This window comes from Leiobunum rupestre, chromosome 2 (assembly GCF_980474605.1).
Source record: "Leiobunum rupestre chromosome 2, qqLeiRupe1.1.hap1, whole genome shotgun sequence".
NCBI classification, from domain to species: Eukaryota; Metazoa; Arthropoda; class Arachnida; order Opiliones; family Sclerosomatidae; genus Leiobunum; species Leiobunum rupestre.
This window is the reverse complement of record NC_143385.1, coordinates 32,510,889-32,533,606: the sequence shown is the minus strand read 5'-3', so window position 1 is coordinate 32,533,606 and position 22,718 is coordinate 32,510,889. Positions and strand designations below refer to the sequence as shown.

General features: G+C 38.0%; 1 protein-coding gene across 1 annotated transcript; it reads left to right on the top strand.

Moving 5' to 3' along the window:
- The first annotated feature begins 9,342 nt into the window (after positions 1-9,342).
- On the top strand, positions 9,343-21,993 carry LOC149957358 (glucose dehydrogenase [FAD, quinone]-like). The gene is made up of 11 exons (XM_090166985.1): positions 9,343-9,499; positions 10,127-10,332; positions 11,699-11,885; positions 13,801-13,932; positions 15,322-15,443; positions 16,281-16,451; positions 17,068-17,203; positions 17,673-17,818; positions 19,939-20,113; positions 20,330-20,552; positions 21,440-21,993. The coding sequence occupies exons 1-11, from the start codon at positions 9,343-9,345 to the stop codon at positions 21,576-21,578; spliced, it is 1,794 nt and encodes a 597-aa protein (XP_090023111.1). The 3' UTR covers positions 21,579-21,993.
- The last annotated feature ends 725 nt before the right edge of the window (positions 21,994-22,718 follow it).

Genomic DNA, 22,718 nt, shown 5'->3' with positions numbered 1-22,718 from the left:
TTCCCTCACCTTTTATATATTTTAAAACCCTTTCCTTAAATTTGAGCCTTGAAACTGTAACTGTAAACTGAGAAAATTTTAAATTGTAAAGGATTACGTGTAAAATTACAGCATTTAAATTGCTGAAACTCATTATAGAAACTAAACTAGTAAAGAAGTCATGAATAAAAGAGATTTGCAATCAATTTAATCAAGAAAATTATTAAAGTTAACATGCCGTACATTGTAAACCCAAAGTTACGACTGAATGACTTATTTCAATTTGACTAAGTCTTTCTTGAAAGTCCCTTTAACAATTCAAACAGGCTACTGTAGTGTAACTGCACACATTTCATCAGGCCTTTCTAGAAAGAAATGTGGTCATTTCAATGTAACTCTATTGTCAATTTTTTTTACTACTGCTTGACTTGGATCTTCAGTTTTTCATGATGTATGCCAAATTTAAATACTGTTGCATAGTTCTACTTTAAACCAGAAGTTTAAAATAATAAGTGCAGACTTGGATATATATAATTTAGTACATGTCTGTTTTATAAATTCATTATGAGAATTAGCTTACATAGAAAGTTGCAAACTCCTTTAACCGTTTAATTTCTTATGTATTTAAACAAAAATTTTATTTAACATATAAAACAGCATATTAATTAAGGTTATAATATTTTGCGAGTAGTCGTTTAGTTGGAAACAAAACTGCAGAATCCAATTACGACAGCATAGCAGACATCAAATGTGGAAGCCCTGTATAGACATCTAAAATTTTCCTCTTGCGATAATTTCATTTTCGCGTTTTCGACCTAGTAATTCCCATTTTTTATCCCTCGCTCTTAATACTAATTTATATAGATATTAAGATTAATTCTTAAAATTTTTGAAAATTTAAGGTTTTATTTATTACAAAATTACTTACATTTTAATAATTTTGCAAAAACATACCCTCAAAAGTTGCTTTGGATATTTAGATTGTGACTTTCATTACTTTTATAATGACCCTTTATTAAATTTCCATCGCTTTTCCCGTTTTCCCTTTTAAATTGCATTATTCCCTTTCAGCGTTTTTAAAGGTTGAAAAATTCTGGTAAAAGGAAAAATTCCCCGTATATAGAAGCACTGCGTCTATAGCATTGTAAATCAATGCCAGAAATAAGCGTTTCAAAAATATGGTGCCTTATCAAGCAAAATAACTCAGCTCGTAGTATGTCTTCTCTTTCGAATTTTTTATCCCACAGCCTTATTTTAAATCCATGGCGGCCGATTTTAAAATTCATTTTAAATATTTCCATTAGAATATACATAATTCTGAACTAAACACGCGTACTCCTCTACAATTTAAAATTTTCTCAGTTTACTGTTACAGTTTCAAGGCTCAAATTTAAGGAAAGGGTTTTAAAATATATAAAAGGTGAGGGAAAATTTATGGAAATTATTTTAGAAATATATTTTGCTTTTTAAAATAATTCCAAAAAATAACTCTTTAATTTAAAACATTTCAAATATCTGTGCCTTCATTGATCCGAACTACCCCTTAAATCAACCTTCCAACTGCTTTGATAAAAGCATTTTTTATTTAATATATACAAGGGTCCGGCCAAATCAATGCCCGTAGTGGAGAAAGGGGGAGTCTCAACTATTCTATCCCTTGGAAGTGGAGCAGTCTCTTCTTCGGATGGTTTTACTCTTAACTGTTTACATACTAAGCATTCGTTGTGATCCGTCTACATTTTACGATCCAGTACTGATCTCGTAGGCTTGCAAGCGTTGCACCCATTACGGAGAGTAAAAGTCGTTCGTGTTCGAAGTAATATGATATTTGCTTTATTATTTATAGAAAATTCAATTCGTTTAAATATATTTAAAAAGATATAATATAAATTTTTGTTCAATTATGGGTCGCATTGGTCCTAAAATACCTATATATTTAGTCTTTTTCCAACTCTATTCGATCCTGACTAAATTCCCAACGCACTTTTTATTCAATTTCCATAGACCAAGTAGTTCCAGTGAAGTAGACGGTTATGGTACGAGTGGGTGGCGGACGAGGTTTACTTCACTTAAACGCGTGATAGTTCGATGCTATCGGAGACTCTTCACTGAAAACGGGACAATTCTGCGTCCCGAAGCTTTCCTCTGGGACACCGGGACGGAGTAACGAAAAAAAGGGACAGTCCCGTTTAAAACGGGACGTATGGTCACGTTAGTTTAAGACTATAGCTATTAAAACAATAAACATATTATTCAGGGCAAAAATAGTGGTATAGTTCTGGCAGTTTTGGGCAGTTCTAAAATCGGATTTGGGCAGTGCTATTTATCGCAAAAAAAGTAATGAAAATATTAAAATAGCTGATTACCTCATGGGACATGTCGACGGGTCTTTCCGGGTACACATCGACAAACGCAGTTATTTTTGCTGAACTAAGTTACGGCCCTTTTTGGTATCATAATTTTGTTAAAATATTCGTCATTGAAATTATGTTTTGGGGGTTAAGTTTTGTTTGGGCAGTTCTAAAAAATCCTTATAGTATTACTTAATTGAAAGTAGTCGCACGAGTTTTTTAGTGATTTAGTCTCGTCTAAGCTTTTTCATTTAGTTTGCGCAAAAATACCTAGAGAATGCTCTATCCATCGGAAGTTCGTAACCAGGGTTGGACATAAGAATATTTTTTAAGTAGTCAGCCTGACTAGTGAGCCTCCAATCTTAATTAATTTTAGTAGTCACTGACTAGTGGGGGTAAGAAATGGGGGTATAAAAACTAGAAGGACAGCTTACTTTTTGCTTTACCCGTCAGAATTAAAATAGGAGTTTATTATCACTTGAGTTAGATTATGTAATTTTTTTAAATAAAATGGGATTGATGAATGATGAATTTATGATAAGCCATATTTGCCATATTTATTAATATTTTGGTAAATTTTTCATTAGTCAAATTGACTAGTGAGCCCCCGGATTTCGATTCATTTTAGTAGTACAGAGCATTTATTTTAGTAGTCAAATGCCGTGACTAGTGCCTTGTGTCCAACCCTCATCGCGTAGCTTTTTAAACTATAGGCGTTAAAACTGGGTTTAAACCAAATATTTTCTTTTTTTAGTGAATTTATTAAATTAAAGCCATTCAATATGAATTTAATTAGACAGTTGATAGTGAAAATTATATTCCATGAAGTTGGCCATTTTTAGGCTTTGAGTTGGCCAAAATTGATCTTATCCCCCCAAACCTAAGTGTTTCGCTACGCCCCTGTCAGTTACATTCACGTACAACGCCCTAAGAAAACTACTCGTCATCGTAAGTCAAATACGACCATCGTTAACGCCAAAGAACCAGACATTAGAGATATTATCATAGTAGTAACAAAAGGCAGGTTAAGCCATCACCCGAGAACGTGAACGGGGTAATTTGTAGGAGGTGCAGGCTGTACACACAAAGGCGCGTCTACACGGTTAAAAGTAAAGGTTTTATTTTAGACCTCCAAAGTTGTTAATTTTTGTTCAGTATTTAAGACCATTCAGGGTATAGCCAAACATTCTGCTCTCCAAATTTTTTTGTGGAGTGTTTAAGTACTTCTTTTTTGTCCATTTTACTTGATAAACAGTAAGAAGTTAGACATTTTATATTCTATTTTTATTACATTATAGGCCCTTATTTTTATGAATTATTCAATACGACTTAATATATTTAACAATAACATAGACCGATTAACCTGGTTTTAGCCCGGAGGAAATAGCGGAATTAGCGTCCCCGAAGTTGAGGATCAAATGGGGGTTGCAAAACGTAAAATATCTTTTCGGTATTTGAAATAAATATAACACCTTAATCAACATCCCCTATATTTAAAATCTGTAATTAAACTTTTAAAGACTTAAGGGTTGTGAAATATTCCAGGTGATTGAAAGTTCTTCACATTGTGTTATTTTACAGAAAATATTTAAAAAGATAATAATGTAGTATTCAAATAACCAGTGGTCCAGTTCTCGAGAGAGAGAACGTCATTTTAATAAATTCTAATGAGCATTATATTGTTACTAGCTTTAATACCCGGCTTCGCCCGGGGTCTTAGTTTTAATGAATTAGATCTGATTTGTACGTAAGAAAGGTAAACGCTGTAGAAAAAACGCAACACGCGTAGCAAAAACGGTAGCAAAAACGCAACACGCGTAGCAAAAACGGTAGGAAAAACGCAACACGCGTATCAAAAACGGTAGAAAAAACGCAATACGCGTAGCAAAAACGTAACACGCGTAGCGAAAACGTAACACACGTAACACGCGTAGCAAAAAGTCCTCGTAGCAAAACAGTAACACACGTAACACGCGTAGCAAAAAGTTCTCGTAGCAAAACAGTAACACACGTAACACGCTTAGCAAAAAGTCCTCGTAGCAAAACAGTAACACTCGTAACACGCGTAGCAAAAAGTCCTCGTAGCAAAACAGCAACACACTTAACAAAAAGTCCTCGTAGCAAAACAGCAACACACGTAACACGCGTAGCAAAAAGTCCTCGTAGCAAAACAGTAACACACGTAACACGCTTAGCAAAAAGTCCTCGTAGCAAAACAGTAACACACGTAACACGCTTAGCAAAAAGTCCTCGTAGCAAAACAGTAACACTCGTAACACGCGTAGCAAAAAGTCCTCGTAGCAAAACAGCAACACACGTAACACACGTAACAAAAAGTCCTCGTAGCAAAACAGCAACACACGTAACACGCGTAGCAAAAAGTCCTCGTAGCAAAACAGTAACACGTAACACGCTTAGCAAAAAGTCCTCGTAGCAAAACAGTAACACTCGTAACACGCGTAGCAAAAAGTCCTCGTAGCAAAACAGCAACACACGTAACAAAAAGTCCTCGTAGCAAAACAGCAACACACGTAACAAAAAGTCCTCGTAGCAAAACAGCAACACACGTAACAAAAAGTCCTCGTAGCAAAACAGCAACACACGTAACACGCGTAGCAAAAAGTCCTCGTAGCAAAACAGCAACACACGTAACACGCGTAGCAAAAAGTCCTCGTAGCAAAACAGTAACACGTAACACGCTTAGCAAAAAGTCCTCGTAGCAAAACAGTAACACTCGTAACACGCGTAGCAAAAAGTCCTCGTAGCAAAACAGCAACACACGTAACAAAAAGTCCTCGTAGCAAAACAGCAACACACGTAACACGCGTAGCAAAAAGTCCTCGTAGCAAAACAGTAACACACGTAACACGCGTAGCAAAAAGTCCTCGTAGCAAAACAGCAACACGCGTAACACGCGTAGCAAAAAGTCCTCGTAGCAAAACAGCAACACACGTAACACGCGTAGCAAAAAGTCCTCGTAGCAAAACAGTAACACACGTAACACGCGTAGCAAAAAGTCCTCGTAGCAAAACAGTAACACACGTAACACGCGTAGCAAAAAGTCCTCGTAGCAAAACAGTAACACACGTAACACGCGTAGCAAAAAGTCCTCGTAGCAAAACAGTAACACGCGTAACACGCGTAGCAAAAAGTCCTCGTAGCAAAACAGTAACACACGTAACACGCGTAGCAAAAAGTCCTCGTAGCAAAACAGCAACACGCGTAACACGCGTAGCAAAAAGTCCTCGTAGCAAAACAGCAACACACGTAACACACGTAACAAAAAGTCCTCGTAGCAAAACAGCAACACACGTAACAAAAAGTCCTCGTAGCAAAACAGCAACACACGTAACAAAAAGTCCTCGTAGCAAAACAGCAACACACGTAACACGCGTAGCAAAAAGTCCTCGTAGCAAAACAGCAACACACGTAACACGCGTAGCAAAAAGTCCTCGTAGCAAAACAGTAACACGTAACACGCTTAGCAAAAAGTCCTCGTAGCAAAACAGTAACACTCGTAACACGCGTAGCAAAAAGTCCTCGTAGCAAAACAGCAACACACGTAACAAAAAGTCCTCGTAGCAAAACAGCAACACACGTAACACGCGTAGCAAAAAGTCCTCGTAGCAAAACAGCAACACACGTAACACGCGTAGCAAAAAGTCCTCGTAGCAAAACAGTAACACGTAACACGCTTAGCAAAAAGTCCTCGTAGCAAAACAGTAACACTCGTAACACGCGTAGCAAAAAGTCCTCGTAGCAAAACAGCAACACACGTAACAAAAAGTCCTCGTAGCAAAACAGCAACACACGTAACACGCGTAGCAAAAAGTCCTCGTAGCAAAACAGTAACACACGTAACACGCGTAGCAAAAAGTCCTCGTAGCAAAACAGCAACACACGTAACACGCGTAGCAAAAAGTCCTCGTAGCAAAACAGTAACACACGTAACACGCGTAGCAAAAAGTCCTCGTAGCAAAACAGTAACACACGTAACACGCGTAGCAAAAAGTCCTCGTAGCAAAACAGTAACACACGTAACACGCGTAGCAAAAAGTCCTCGTAGCAAAACAGTAACACACGTAACACGCGTAGTAAAAAGTCCTCGTAGCAAAACAGTAACACACGTAACACGCGTAGCAAAAAGTCCTCGTAGAAAAACAGTAACACACGTAACACGCGTAGCAAAAAGTCCTCGTAGCAAAACGGCAACACACGTAACACGCGTAGCAAAAAGTCCTCGTAGCAAAACAGCAACACACGTAACACGCGTAGCAAAAAGTCCTCGTAGCAAAACAGTAACACTCGTAACACGCTTAGCAAAAAGTCCTCGTAGCAAAACAGCAACACACGTAACACGCGTAGCAAAAAGTCCTCGTAGCAAAACAGTAACACACGTAACACGCGTAGCAAAAAGTCCTCGTAGCAAAACAGCAACACACGTAACACGCGTAGCAAAAAGTCCTCGTAGCAAAACAGCAACACACGTAACACGCGTAGCAAAAAGTCCTCGTAGCAAAACAGTAACACACGTAACACGCGTAGCAAAAAGTCCTCGTAGCAAAACAGTAACACACGTAACACGCGTAGCAAAAAGTCCTCGTAGCAAAACAGTAACACACGTAACACGCGTAGCAAAAAGTCCTCGTAGCAAAACAGTAACACACGTAACACGCGTAGGAAATTAGTCCTGAACTACTTAATAATCCCAACGAAACCTCCCCTTCTACGAAGTCCCTTTCTTTCACACTAAAGACCCTTCTACGAATTTCACACTAACCCGTGAAAAAAGTTTAAAGGTCGGGACGGGCGCAAGGAACTTAAGAGAGGAAAATAAACAGGGCGACGTTTTAAAACAAATAACGGCGCGATCACCTGACATTTTTCCAAAAAAAAATAGATCCGATTTAGATAAGGGAAGTCAAGAGGTGCAAGTCGGAACCATCCGAAAAATAGATAAGGGAAGCAAAGGGGTGGAAGTCGAGAATCAAATTGAAAGCCGAGACCAACCGGAAAAATAGAAGCTTTCTTTGACTTCACTGGCATAATACGAATAAGCAGAACAACTTACTTTACTATGCAGGAGTCCATTCTAAACCCAGAAATAAAAGCTATGTGGTCCAGAGAACGAAACAAAATTATAAAAGATTCAAAAAGTAGAAAAGTTGTTACTATATCAGCAGATGGACGTTGCGACTCACCAGGCCATGGAGCCCGTTATTGTGATTATACGCTAATGGACCAGGATACAAATAAATATTTCCATTTTGAGCTTGTTCAAAATGTGAAGTAGAGTACAAGTCAAAGGAAATGGAATTGGAAGTCTTGAAAAGGTGTTTGGACAAGATGAAAAGTAAAAATATCAAAATAACCCAAATTACTACAGATGGACATGTACGAATCCGAGTGTTTTTAAGACATATATGGCCTCCTATTGTTCATCAGTTGGACATCTGGCATTTGGCAAAGTCAGTCAACCAATAAATCGCTAAAATATTGTAAAACATCTAAAGCAACTGTCCCTCCTCCAAGCTTTAACTCTTCAAAGATGAATGGTGAATTTTCAATTTTACGATAAAGCTTTTTAAATAGTGTATCTCGTCCTAAACAAGTGAAATCTGTTCTCGACGTTACGTGAGATAAATACTAACCACTATATTTTAATCATTGCGCTTTATTGAACCTTGATAGATTACCATCAACAGGCAGATTGTTTTGTTGTGTTTTCATAAATCGCTGATTTTGTGTAGTTGTACTCCCTATTTTGCTCACACTTATTTATATTAATGCAAACTACCGCGTATAATTGTGTCGTACACGTAAATAATGAGCTACTTCAAGAATATATTCAAGGTAACCGAGAATAAATGTATGCAGATGCAACTTCTACATCTCTTTTCGTGATTCCCGGGTGATATTCTCTGCCCACACAGAGAAAGAGATTGTGCTTGTGCCCGAATGATTTTCCCATAACCGGGAGATACACAAGGAAAGACGGAGGGATGTGAATTTTCTTCGGGGAATCAATAGGCAAACTGGGTACTGCCTATGGATTTTCTGATCATCCAAATAAATTCTTGCTAACATTTCATTATGGAGTGAGAAAAAATATACCCCAGTTTTGTAAAGTAAATGTTGGATTAATTTTGTCATAATTTAATGTTGACAATTATATAGGGGCAGAATTACGTACTGCGGGTACGTTTCGGCTTATATAGTTGTCTAGTGTATTACGGAACGAAGTCTGGGTGCTAGAACCATCGGAGAAGTAGGAGAATATAATAAAATTGGTGAGTAAAAAAACAACTTCATAATTGACTATAGCTTCAATTCAGATATAACTATAATGCAAATCCTCTGTTTTTTATCGTTTGAATTAAATACTAAATTTATAAAATTTAATCCCGTTTCGTAACTTTCAATACCTGAAATTACCTCTCTATAGGTATTTTTGTCTTTGTGGGCTGTTTTGTCTCTAAAGGCAATTTAGTTTCTGGAGGTAGTTTTATCTCCGAAGAGAGTGTTGTTTAGTGGCGTAGCCAGAAATTCGTCCAGGTGGGGTCGAAGTATGTTATTGTTAAGAGGGGGGTCGAGAAGGGGGTGGCAATTTAGTACAGTCAAAGGTAGGTTCAAGGGGGGTCTGAACCCGGAAACCCCCCTTGTCTACGCCCCTGGTGTTGTTTCTGTGGGCATTTTGGTGTTGGTGGGATTTTTTTCTTTAAAGAAAGGGTTGTGTCTGTGCGCAGTTTCATCTCTGGAGGTAGTATTGCCTCTGGGGGAAGTTTTGTCTTTGACTATAGGGCTGTCTCTAGATGCACTTTTGACTCTGGACCGAGTTTCTAATTAAATAAGTTTTTTTGAAGTTACTTGTCCCAAGTGCCATGTTTTCCAACATGTGTTGGGATGAAGCGCTTTTGAACAAAGCGTATGAACTTGGATACGGTTTCTGTATGTATTTTACGTTAACAAACATTTCGCAGGCCAGCTGGTTCGGCGAATAACAATCAACGCAATGAAAGTAGATGTAAAGAGAGCCGTTGCCTTCACTTCCACAACGATTCTGAGCGTAATGTTCGCTTCATGGAAACGTCCGAATCTCGCCGTTTTCGTGCTGCTCGGAAGCTACTTCACTGGCGCCTTGGCTGAAGAAGAATGTGACTTCATCATTGGTGAGTTTTGAGTACATTAATGAAGGTAGCATTTGAAGATCTTACATTGCAGGGAAACTGTTCACCCCAATTTTAGTATCTAGTTACAAGTGAAATCTTAAAATTCAGTGACGTAACTACTACTAACTAAGCCAATGATGCCATTGCGGTGCATTCGGGCTCACGAGTTTAGGCGTCTCTTCTCAACTAGTTGTTATTTTCATTACCGGAATTTCGATTTTTTTTTTTGTTATGACGTCAATATCATAAATATTTCGCCTTACCAACATACTTATGGACGCAATCAATTACGAACTATTTAAAGATTAAGAACCAATTGTAATAAAAGGTAATGCTAAAATTAACTTTGAAATCGCGGATAGTATAGTAGACAAATGATGGTATTATCCCCGACGTAACCTGCTAGTTGCACCCTGTTATAATCTGGACCCATGAAACGTGCTCTAGCTTCGTCTTTACCATGGAAAGTTGAGGGCCCATGTGACACTTAAGCCTATCCAGCCTATTGGTTAATTCACCACTGGCTCATTGACACCAAATGTACATTTCATATGATTTCTTGTGTATTCCGTTTTCTATGAATATATTGCAGCAATTAAGATGTTAGTCTGTTTAATTTCCGTATAGTGGGTGCTGGTCCAGCCGGGTCACTCTTGGCTAATCGCTTGTCGGAGGACTCTTCCGTGACAGTGTGTCTATTCGAGGCTGGAGGTGATCAACCAGAGTACACCCAAATACCAGTGTCTCTTCCCATTGTTATTTCGGATCCTTTCATTTCATGGAACTACAAACTTCAACGGCAGACCGTAGGATTCAAGGGAACGACCAATCAGGTACTTTTTCAAACTTGTCCACAAAAATAGTCTGACCTTGACAGTTAGTGTGCAACAACAATATATCAACACAGTCAACTCACACCATTTTGGCCCTAGATTTGAGTGTATTGGCTCGACCCCTTTGACATTTTACAGTCGTTGAACCGTATAACAGAAAATTGAGAATTTGGTTAAAGGGGAATACTAAACGTGGAAGTATTCTGTAAAATGTCACAAAAATAAGTTTAGTTGACACGAGTTTTCTGACCCTCCACCGAATTGTCAGTAAGCCTTGCTTTAACACATATATTCCATCCTTGATTTTTATGACTATGCTTGGAGAAGGTCTGGCGTATCAAAAATCAATCGTTCTACTATCTAAAAATCTTTTATTATTATGCTGTTATCAGGAAACTATAGAGGTATACACTTTGAATGTCTAAGGTTCCATTGGGGCGGTGATACGAAAGCGCGTCGAGAAAAAGGCGGGGCTTAACTACGTCAAGTGTAAGACGTAACATGACTTTTCAAATTCATTGGCTCGAGGTTTGACGCGAAAATAATGCGTCGTCATGGTAACAAATAGGCGATCTCCCCGCGCAAAAAAATAGGCTTATAAAACAATGGATTTAAAAACCTCAATTGCGCGATTTCAAAATTACGTTTTTGCTCGTGGCAGTACATTTACATTGTGAGGTATAGCAGACTTATTTACCTGCTTTTATACCCTAACATGGCGGCGTATTTTCACGCGCAAAATAAATTTTAAGATCCCCTAATTGATTATCGTACTTAATATTTTAAAGTAATTATAATGTTCTTCGCGAAAGAAGTGTAGTGATACGCCGGGAGTAGTGGCTCACTCCTGTAATCCCAGGCGTCCGGGAGGCAGAGTTTGTGGATGGTCGTGTGAGAACGACTACCAATTCCCCAACGGGTGGTCGGAATTCTTCCGCCACGGGTGTCCCCACCCCTGTCCCCACGTATCCCCCCGTTGGCGTGGCCGTTACACATATCTCGCCCTGTTTAATCAGATGGTGTTTCGCCGGGCTCGCGGTCTTCTCAGACTCAATCAGCCTTTCTTCCTTGAATAAAAAAAAGTGTAGTGATACCTAATTTCATGTATTTGTATGGTTATAAAAGAGATAATCAGGTAAGCTAATAATATAATAACCATGACTAGGCTTAATGAGGAGTTTTCGTCGAATTAGGGCAGCGAGGCGCGAGTGTTTTTCTCGTGAGTTTTCGCGCCTTAAGACACGCCTATTTCTACGAGCTTCATCACGGCCATAAAAAATCTTCCTTCGACATTCCAAGTGTATACCTATAGTTTCCTGCTATTATTTATTTTATTTATTTATGATATCTGATAACTTTTACACAGCAACCTCCATATCCGACGGGCAAAGTAATGGGTGGAGCGAGTGTCATGAGCAGTTACTACACCCGTGGAAACAAAATAGACTACGATATTTGGGCCGAAATGGGCGCCACTAATTGGTCCTACAACGATATTCTTCCATATTTCATGAAATTCGAAAATTACAAAATTGAATCTCCGTTAGACGAAGGTAATCTTTTTTATATGGTTTTTATTGCAAATGTTTCTTCAAATTGGTCTTGGAACGATCTTTTATTACAAATGCAGATGAAATCGAATACCAATTGTTTTCTCGCCACATCAAATACCGAATCAAATGTTTAAAACGTCGAGCACTTTGGTCGAATATTTAAAAATTTAGAAAATAGGGCCAGTCAACTTATTAAATACCAATTAATATTCCAATACGAAATAATTGGACAGATTTGGTTTATAATTATAGTTTTACTGAGGCACTTCTGTTGTGGGTACAGCTACGTGGCAGAATCTACTCAAACTGCACCTGGAGAAAATTTGGCATGTTCTAATTCAAAGAAAGTCCGTACAACGCCAAAGGTAATAGCTTCAGTGTCACGGTGCAGTTTGAGCAGTTTTTGCCACGTAGTTTTCCCCACTGACCACTTTGGTTACCCTTTAACTTACTAATTATACCCTGCCTCGACTCATTTCATTTCAAAGCTTTGGGCAAAGGTATCAATCCTGAGGTATGTTTTGGGGAATTTAGAATTTGAAGTTTCTGTTTATTAGTGTCGCCTCTCGCGTTATATAAATTAATTAAAAGAAAGTCAACTGCGCGTTATGAAACCGAGATTTCTCTATCAGAACTTTTACCCTTTCTAAAGTTACAAAATCAAACAACGCCAAAGGTAATAGCTTCAGTGTCACGGTGCAGTTTGAGCAGTTTTTGCCACGTAGTTTTCCCCACTGACCACTTTGGTTACCCTTTAACTTACTAATTATACCCTGCCTCGACTCATTTCATTTCAAAGCTTTGGGCAAAGGTATCAATCCTGAGGTATGTTTTGGGGAATATAGAATTTGAAGTTTCTGTTTATTAGTGTCGCCTCTCGCGTTATATAAATTAAGGAAAAGAAAGTCAACTGCGCGTTATGAAACCGAGATTTCTCTATCAGAACTTTTAACCTTTCTAAAGTTACAAAATCAAACAGGAGAGAAAGTCTTGAACTGTTCGCTTCTAGCTTCCACGGTGATTGACATGTTTTTCTACGCCAACACGTGACTCATAGAACCAATTGAATTGCTCCGAACTCGAGCTCTTCTTTTTAAAACATTGAGTTTGAATAATGTTGTGATATATTTCCAATTTTTGATAGTTTAATTAAAAACTATTTTTATCAATAGAAATTATAAACTGCGTGAAGTAAAATGTCAAATGTAATTTTTAAAAGCACCTACGAGTGTAGTTTTGTCTTATAAAAGAATAAAAAATATATAGCTACTTTTTTCCACTGCAGAATACAAATTTTAATCAACTTTATGTATACAGGAATTTGGGGTGTGAAAGCGGATCATAGTGAAAATCGGGGCGAGACCATCTGATGCCATGAAGTTTATAGCCAGATTCATAGGTGTATATTAATAAATTAAAGGGAATATAACCTGCCAAGCAATCTTTATGGAAGACCCCTCATTTTTTCAAATAACCCTCAGGCTCGACAAGAGAGAGGGGAAGCCGATACAATTTACCGGGGCCAGTGCAGTCTCGGAATGTATAGCTATCTACAAACTTGTTGAGGTTAACGTTAATAGTTAGTGTAGGGAGCTGTTGGCTCGAACGCGTGGCATGCAGGGCTTGTCACCACCCTCCTACGCATTGTAACCCGGCCACCTGAATTAATGGCTTCAAAAGTCGCTTGATGACTTAGGCCTAAGGTGGTGCCTTGGGTATTAGCGTAGCTGATTATTAATTAATATTTTCCCGAGGCCCGGGGATGCTCTCGGTGATAACCCTGTACAGTGGCGCCAAACATTTCTGAAAGCCAAAGGCGAGAGCGCCAGAGCGCCAGAGCTGCAAACGTTGGTGTTCCACACCAAATACCTAAGGTTATATTCCCTTTAATAACCAAACTCAATTATTTCTGTAGCGTTTCACGGATATAGCGGCGAACAAACCGTAGAGTACAGTTCTTACCGCACTGAGTTGGACGAGGCCATTCTAGCAGGCGCCAGATTCTTGGGAATACCCACCAGAGACAGTAACGGAGAAACACAAAAAGGTAACATACATAAAATCTGTACAATAAGTCAGTAAGTCAAGAATAAGGGACCATTCGAAATTATGTGACGCAAAAAAGACCTGTTTGAATCCCACGTACAAAGTGTAGCAATTGAAAAGATCCACCCCTAAATTAAGCAACAAATAATTGCACAAATAATCTAAAATGTTTTAAATTACATTAAAAATGAAATAATTTTTTTATTGTTTTAACCTGATCATACTTTTAGTGTAACTGAAAATAAAAAAAAAACATGAAATAAATTGCTCTAGTGTACCTTAAAGCAAGTGGCGGCTCTATCATTGCCACCTGTATTATGAAAAGCCCCCGTTATTAGAGATGCCCATGAATCTATCCGATTCTTTGAAAAACGCGACTTTACTGGAGAGCGTGGTGCCATCTATTTATGGCAAAGGAAGCTAAAATTTGAAATAGTCAAATGATAACGTCGTCAGAGAGCCATTGTAGAGTATTATAGATAGACAACGAGCCAAAATTAAAAAAAAATCTTATAATCCTTGTGCTATTGAAAAGGTAACCATAGAAACGAAATCTCGTGATCGCAAGGCACGAGGTAAACTATACAGGGTGTTTCGGAAAAGTCTGGCACAATTTTATAGGAGTGTTCTTTAGTTAAAAAGGAGTGAAAAAGGTCCTAAGAAACGTTTTCCTAAATTGAACCGTATCCGAGTAATTGGCCTCCAAAACGTCGAAAAACGCGCAAATGTGCAGTTTCTAGTATTCCTTGGACCCAACGCGTAAATCTGATGACGAGTTTTTCGTCCCTGGAAGTGACGTAATTTACTTCATATCCCGTGAACAAGGTCTCCTTAAAGAAAAAGCTTTTATAGCATATTTTAAAGTAATTATGTTGCGTACGGTATGACCCATACGTTCCTCATTAGTTCCTTTTATAAATCAGCTACGCTTGCCGAACCTGTTTTTATGTTGCTCTTACGTCACGATGTCATAGCTTTATTAGAATAGTTTTGACACGCGCGGTTTGCACGCGCACGTGAAAATCCTAGGTTTCTCGCGCCCTAAGCACGCGCTCGTGATATTACTAAAGTTAAAGTTGTGACGTAATAGCTACATTCAAACAAGAAGGCCACGTTAATTTATAAAAACACCTATACACTCTTTTATATCCTTAATTGTGAGAGCTGCCATTTTATTACAGGTCTGATTTCAAATAGTGCATGGAAGGCCGCTTCACGCGGTCAAGTGCAAGCGACGTCTCGAGCTGACGAGCACGTGCAGGTGCCCTTGCCTGTACTATTTTAAATTAGGCCTGTAATGAAATGGTCGACTTCGTAAAAGAGTGTATTATTTGCACTATTTGCAAACATTTTAACTCGTGCGAATAGGCCTATAATGTTTCTGTTTCAGGTTTTTCATTGCCGCCATTGATGAACAGAAACGGATACAAGTGCAGCAGTGAGAAAGCTTTTTTGAGACCGGCGTACGACAGGAAAAATCTCAAGGTCATGAAAAACACCTTAGTGACAAAGGTAACACGATCGTTTTATCACGCCAGCATTGTCCAAATCCGCGCTACCCTATACATGTAGTGTTAACACAACTTTACATATTACACAGAATAAACCACCCCTTGAAGGATTGTAAACGTAGCTTTACTGTGTACTATCTTGGACTAAATAACACAGGGACGCCATTAGTCTTATTCCTATATCGATGGAAATAGGCTTAAAATTTGGGATCTTCAACGTAAGCTACGTCACCTCAAAGCTATTAGAGATATAAGCTATGAGAGACGCATAAAGTAGAATATTGTATAATAATCATGCCAACAGAGCACGCTACCTAACAGGACCACTCCGTGTGATATTTTCGTGCTTGCGCAGAGTGAGTAACGTATTTTTCGCCAGTAGTGGGATGACCCTAAGTGTGGTTAACGTTTTAGGGAAGCCGAAACGTCCCTGTGTTAATTAGTTCAAGGTACTATCAACACGTCTACAAGTTTTCGCTACAAATAATCTTATGTTACTAATTTTACTAAAGAAGTTATTTAAATAAACAGTCTTTTTAAACCCATGAAGTTTCCATCTTTTCAAACAAAATAAATTAATATTAGTAGAATGATAATCTTCTTTGAAAAGAATCACCTTCAACTACTTTAGAAAAATAACTCGTGGGACGGTGGGAATGGTGCACGGTATGATTAGAAGCCCCTAAAGACTCTTTACTCTAAAAGTCAATTAACAGCGTTCCTAGCGGAATAAATATAAAATTCTGAGATCCAGCCTCAAACTTCCCGTTTCCAAACAGTGCTTTATTACAAGAAATAGTTTATACTAAACAGTGTTTAATGTAAATTAATAAAACAGGTTGACATTGATGAAGACAACGTCGCACGAGGAGTGTACACAGTCAGAGCTGGGATAGAGAGTCGTATCAAAGCCAACGTTGAGGTCATACTCTCAGCGGGCGCCATTAACAGCCCACAATTACTTCAGCTCTCTGGAATAGGACCTCAAGAAGTTCTGGACAAGTATCAGGTTTCAACCATTTTTATCCCTTTCTAGGACATATTTTTTAATTAATTTGTTGTAATCTGCCCGAATTTCCGGTAGCTCCTCACCTTCCGTATACTTCGTAATAACAGATCCAACGAATGATAGCTAATGCTTCAATAAAATTCATTCAGTGATTCGCTAAGAAGTAGTAATACATAGATCCTGGACGTGCAAGCTACTCTCTATATAGTCCTTGTAATGGCTGATATTTAAAAGGGTGTCGACACGAAAAAGTTTGGTTAGTTCAAACGGAGATTTTCGCGTCGATACGAAAAACTTTTTAACGGAGATTTTCGCGCCGACGCGAAAAAAATATTTTAGGCGTAAGGAAAAATTGTATTTTTAAAGTGAATGACCAACCTAATTGACTTGGTTGGGCTTGATTTTGCATATTGTAGTTGGCCTTTTTGCTTAGTCGGGCGCAACTAGTAACCAAAAAATTGGAAATATATCATTTAGTGATCCCCTTTTCAGCTCGTATGAGGAAGTAAAGAGAGAGGATATTTTATTGAAAAACTAAATTGACATTATTCAAGCCTATTTCTGAAACTCAAACGATTCGGTTTAAAATAATGTATAATTTTTATTCTTGAATTAGATTCCTGTGAAGTCAGCCATTCCGGCTGGTGAAAATTTTCAAGATCATGTCATGGTGAGCGGAATGTTTTATGGAGTTAACGTTACAACGGGCATTAAAGTGGGAGCTGCTTTGGCCTCAGCTCTGCGTGGGACATGTATGTATTCAAGACACCGTTTTCTGGTATTTAAAAAGATGCAGACAAGCTCACTTTCACAGATGCTTTTACATTTTGTAAATTTGTAGTCGTTTCGTTCAGTTACGATCAACGAGAGATAGGAGAAGCCTGTATACCAGGGCTTGTGTACTTTGAGGTTCCTGGTTGGGGTCAACCAGATTTATCCCGGAAAATGTAGAATAATTTCCCGAGGGTTTGATCACTCCCCGTAATCGGTGTACAGGCCTTTAGCTTTAACTGCACTAAAATGATTACGTAAGTGAGTAAAGATTTAGCACTACCAAAGGCTGTACTCGTTTTCATAATTATGTAATCGGTGTACAGATTTTCAGAGAGTGGTTTTACGGTTTGTAATTGTAGGACAGATATAAGTCCCCGTCATCTATTCAGACATGGAGATTCTACAATAGTGTTTTCTATTTATAGTATAACTAATTTCTTTGAATAGGTCCACTTCAAGGTTTATTAACAAGTAACACAGCAAGTGCCGCTGGCTTTTACAAAACTTCCCTGGAGACAAGAGAGGGAGATTACAGTGATATTAGAATTGAGTTCAACGAACTTCTCAGTCTTTTTACTGGGTTTAAGCCAGAGGTAAATGATACTTAATCTTTCTGCGTAAAATAATACACTAAGAAAGGAGATAATTCGAGTTAAGCCACAGTCACACGACAGCCTTCTAATTATTTAGTTTTAAAAGGATTTCTGTCCTTGGGGGAATCAAAACAGGTTGTCAAGTTACAAGTTCCAATAGAGTAAGAGCTTTGTGAACTGCTATTACTCTATACCGAATTTGCGCCTTGGTTCTCTCATATAACTACATTAGAAAGGTCTTGTTTAATTGCATGTATACATTGTTTTCGCTTGAATGCTATTCTTTATTTCAATCTTAAGTAGTTCGGCGATATCCATTTACACTATGCAGCTTCAGTGACTAAACACGCGACGGTCTAAACATAGATTTTTTTTTTTACATTTTAAACTGGGAAGTTTTCGACGGATTGTTGCGTTTTTAGTAGGACTGAGCTGTATGAGGAAACTGTAACCAAAACTGCGGTATTTTCGGTAGTACCTAGGGCTGCTGACTGTAGTCGGTGTAGTGTAACGCTGTCGGGGAGTATCCCTAGTTTTTTTAAGAAAATAAAAGACGTAATTTCTTGTAAGTAATTAAATCAAGTTCTGGCCCCTCCTGAAAAATCCAGAAATGACGTCCCTGACTGTAGTCCAATGGGATTTTTCAATCACTTTTCCTTCTTCGTGTATCTTGCTTTATCAGAAAAAGGTGCAAGCGAGTGCTTTCCCCGCCGAAACTCGAGCCGAAACTGGAGCCGAAACTGCTCGCCGAACCACCGAACCAAAGAGTATAAAAACTACGTAACCTAGAGATATAATGACGGTCGAAAGCAGTAAAGGAAGTTGTAGCAACCGGGGGGGAAGGCACTCAGTGAATTTGCACTTCAAATTTCGGTACCGCAGCGCCACTACGGCAGTATTTAGTACAATAAATAATAAAACCGGAGAAAAATCGCAAGTTACGGTGTTGCGGAGGTGCTAAATTTGGCATTTTGGATATTTAATTGTCTAATATCTGTCAATTCAAAAAAGTGACAGTAATTGGTTACTGTTTCGTGATTTTTTTAGTTAGAATTTGTGGATTCGTTGTTTCGGTGTTTATTTTCAAAAAGTGAAGAATAAGGCGTTTGTTCTCTAACGTTGCCAAGTCCTAAAGGTAACCAATTCCGTAAGGAATTTTCAAGAATGTTGAACTAAATCAAAATGATTGCCACTTAAAACTGCCGTAGTGGCGCTGCGGTACCGAAATTTGAAGTGCAAATTCACTGAGTGACTTCCCCCCCGGTTGCTACAACTTCCTTTACTGCTTTCGACCGTCATTATATCTCTAGGTTACGTAGTTTTTATACTCTTTGACCGAACCCTCTTCGCATTGCTTCGCGAACCAGCGCGTAGAAATAAATATGTTAAATCGAAAACGTAAATCGGGCAACGATTTTAAAAAGGAACGTCTAAAAAGGTAGAAAGCTAGTAATAAATCAAACACGAAAACTAGATACCTGGATTAAAAAGGATAAAATAAAAGGTTTGACGTTTTTTTTTTAATATAGTAAAAATGTGTTATTATGGGATTATGAAAATCAAATTTTTAAAAGTAGAACACGTTTTTCTTAAAGCAACACGCGGCAATGTAGATTTGTAAACTATATTGGTTTTTATTCTAGTTTAAAATAAAAAGTACTATTGTTTCTTTATAATACTCTACTATACCAATTTCTAGCCACAACTATTGAGAAAGAAAGGAACTACACAGGAGCGTCGTGGTATTTAATAAGTTTCACAAAAAAGGATAGAGGGCGCAAGAGCTTAAAAGGGCGTAAAATCTGCAGTGACCTGCTTTAAATGCCTGCGCACGCCTATGTGATTAGACGATATTGCAGCAGTGGTATAATAAAAGCAAATAGGACTTCAGTCGTCGCGAGTCGTCGTGTACCCTACTGTAGCAAAATATAATAGAAGAATACCAGTTGTTTTCTGTGACTCTAGAATTGAAACAGTTTTCAATGGCTAGTTTATTATTATTGAACGATTTAGCCAGTCATGTGACCGTGGCTTTAGGACGCGTCAGAGAATCTGATAAAGTGACAGCGCCATCTACTGCTACTCTTTTCTCATTGTCTAATTCGTATTTAAATGTGCAGTATTTCCTAGCCTATGGACCTTTTGCCTTTGATAACGTGTTCACACCAAATGTTATTCATCTTCACCCTAAGACTAGAGGAACAGTTTTTATTCAATCAAAGGACCCAAAGAAACCTCCAATCATAGACTTGCCATTTTACTCGGACGACGACGACTTGCAAGCTGTCGTCAAAGGTACATCTTCATTATTCACACCACTTCATTATTTATTGTGCCCCATCTACGTCAGTCCGTCGATACTATTTAAAGTAAATAATAAATACAATACTACGCAGTTCTCTTTTCTGATAGTAGATGGCGGGATTGTCACTGCGATTGCACAGAGCATATTACTGAAGTGGTGTAAAGGTTATCTGGCCTTGTCATTTTATTTTCCAACTCTACTGTTAGGATTAGAATTCATGAAATCCTTGGGTGAGACTCCACCGATGCAAAAAGTGGATGCCAAGTTGATAGCCGAACCTCTGTTGGGCTGCGAAGACATCCCTCTCTACAGCTTCGAATACTACACCTGCGTCGCCAAAACCTTGACCGCTCCTGGTTACCACCCCTGCTGCACTTGCAGAATGGGACCACTGCAAGAGGCTACCACTGTCGTGGATCCACGTCTCAAGTAATTATTTCCGGAACATTAATCTTCTATGTATTTTGAAGAGTGCATCACGATTTCTACTCTACAGACAACCCACTTATTAAATTTTACTTGTGGCTTACAACCATAAGTCTAAAACATTCTTCCATAAGTATATCTCTATGCGCAAGTATTTATCTGAGATATTAACAAAGTGACCTCATCTCAGTAAGAATATCCCCCCTAAGCGAGGCGCTTTGAAAAGCGGCGTGCGATGTATGAGCTAGCGGACCCAAAATAGCACTGCAGGGTTGCAACAGTTTTTTCAGAATACAATACCCTGACTTTTACTTCAAACTTTACAAAATGCTTAACCTATACTTTAGTAAAGGTTTCCTATTTATAACAGAAATCAAACTCTCTGACATTTATACTAATTTTTGAAATTGAAAGACTTTTCTTTGACTTTGAGAGCCATATTCAAATTCATGGGCGTAGGAACCGGGGGGGGGGGGCAATGCCCCTCCCTAGAATTTCACTTGGAGGGGCAACTAATGTTATTGCCCCTCCAACGTGTTGGTCAGTTGAAATCTTCAAAAGGCTCAAATTCTCATTTTAAAAGCATATAAAGCTTATAGAATCTCAACTGTGTTTAAATTTCTGTCTTTTCCCGCCAATTTCCATAGTAGTAAAAAGTACACATGCATTCGGAGAAGCTACACTCCTTTAAAAATTCAAAACCATTCTCCAGACCCCTTTTCGTTTCTCTTTGCCCCCTCCAACTTCTAGAACGTTCCTATGTCCCGGTTCAAATTCTCTGACATTTCCGGGAATTCCAGGTTTTCCGGGTACTGTGGCAACCTTGCAGTCTCAGTAAAATGTACGGCAACGAAAGAATAGAGTATGACACTTCTTTTAATCAATTTCAGAGTGAAAGGCATTGAACGCTTGAGAGTCATCGACGCGTCAGTGATGCCGCGCATTATCTCTGGCAACACTGTTTCGACCGTATTGGTCATCGCCGAAAAGGGCTCCGAACTCATCAAAAGCGAACACAAACTCAAATAATCACAAATAACGGAATTAAATGTGCGGATACTCCTTAATGACTTAACGATTTTTTTAACAGCCATAAATACATACCACTAGGAGTATGTTATAAATCTTTAAACAAAAAAAGTACCCATCTAATGATCTAGGACATAAAAGTGAAAGAAGTGAAAAAGGATCTTAAATTCTAGAACGAACCTGAGTTGCTAATACTAACACCTTGTAACTTGTAAGTGAATTATGTTTTTCTAACACTTTGTTTTCCATTAATGGACAATATTTTATACAAAAAGAAGGCCTAGCTATAGGAAATCCTTTGCCAATTTGTGTGTGGAGGATTAACAGGACGTTATTTTCTCTAATTCGTTGGATAATTTTTTCTTCAATGCGGATTTTTTTTATGGGTGATATTTTCTTTGTGTGGTCAGTTAATAGAAAGGATCTGGACTCTTTACACCAAAAAATTAGTAAACTAAGTTTGAAAATAAAATTTTCTGTAGAAATTTAATATTTTGAATTAATTTAATTTTAAGACATCAAAATTTAAAATTTAAATAAAGGCTGTTCAGAAATAATTAATTGAGATTTATTTAATGTTTAAAAAATTTATTTTTAACTATTATATATTGGTATTGCATTATCTTTATTCTATTTTGTTAATTTGTGTGGTTCTGCATGGCGTATGTTTCTCATGTATCATATTTGAAATCGCGCATTTTTAAAATGTACGCTCGTATTACAGTAGGCTTAAAAAACGAATTGCTGAAAGACCACGGCTCGAAACATCTCCAATAATCCAATTAATGAAATTGTTTATAGCATAAGTTTTTCTACAGTTTCATTTTTGATATTTATATTATAGCACGGTAGTTAATAAATTAAATATTTATAAAACAAATACCTTCGCAGAAGCATATGTTGGAGTTCAAATCGTATTTTAGCTGCCTAAATATCGAACTTAAGTCTCATAAAAGAATGCACAGGCAGTCGCCATAAAAGGTCTAAACGGAACTGTTTTATTGAGCTTTGGTAACAACAAAGAAAAATTCTGCTATATACAAAATGTGTGGGTGTGAACAAAGTTCACCGAGTTAGAGGATAGAGGGAGAAATAACAAACACAAAAGAAAAAACCAAGGAGGATTAATACAACGGGACA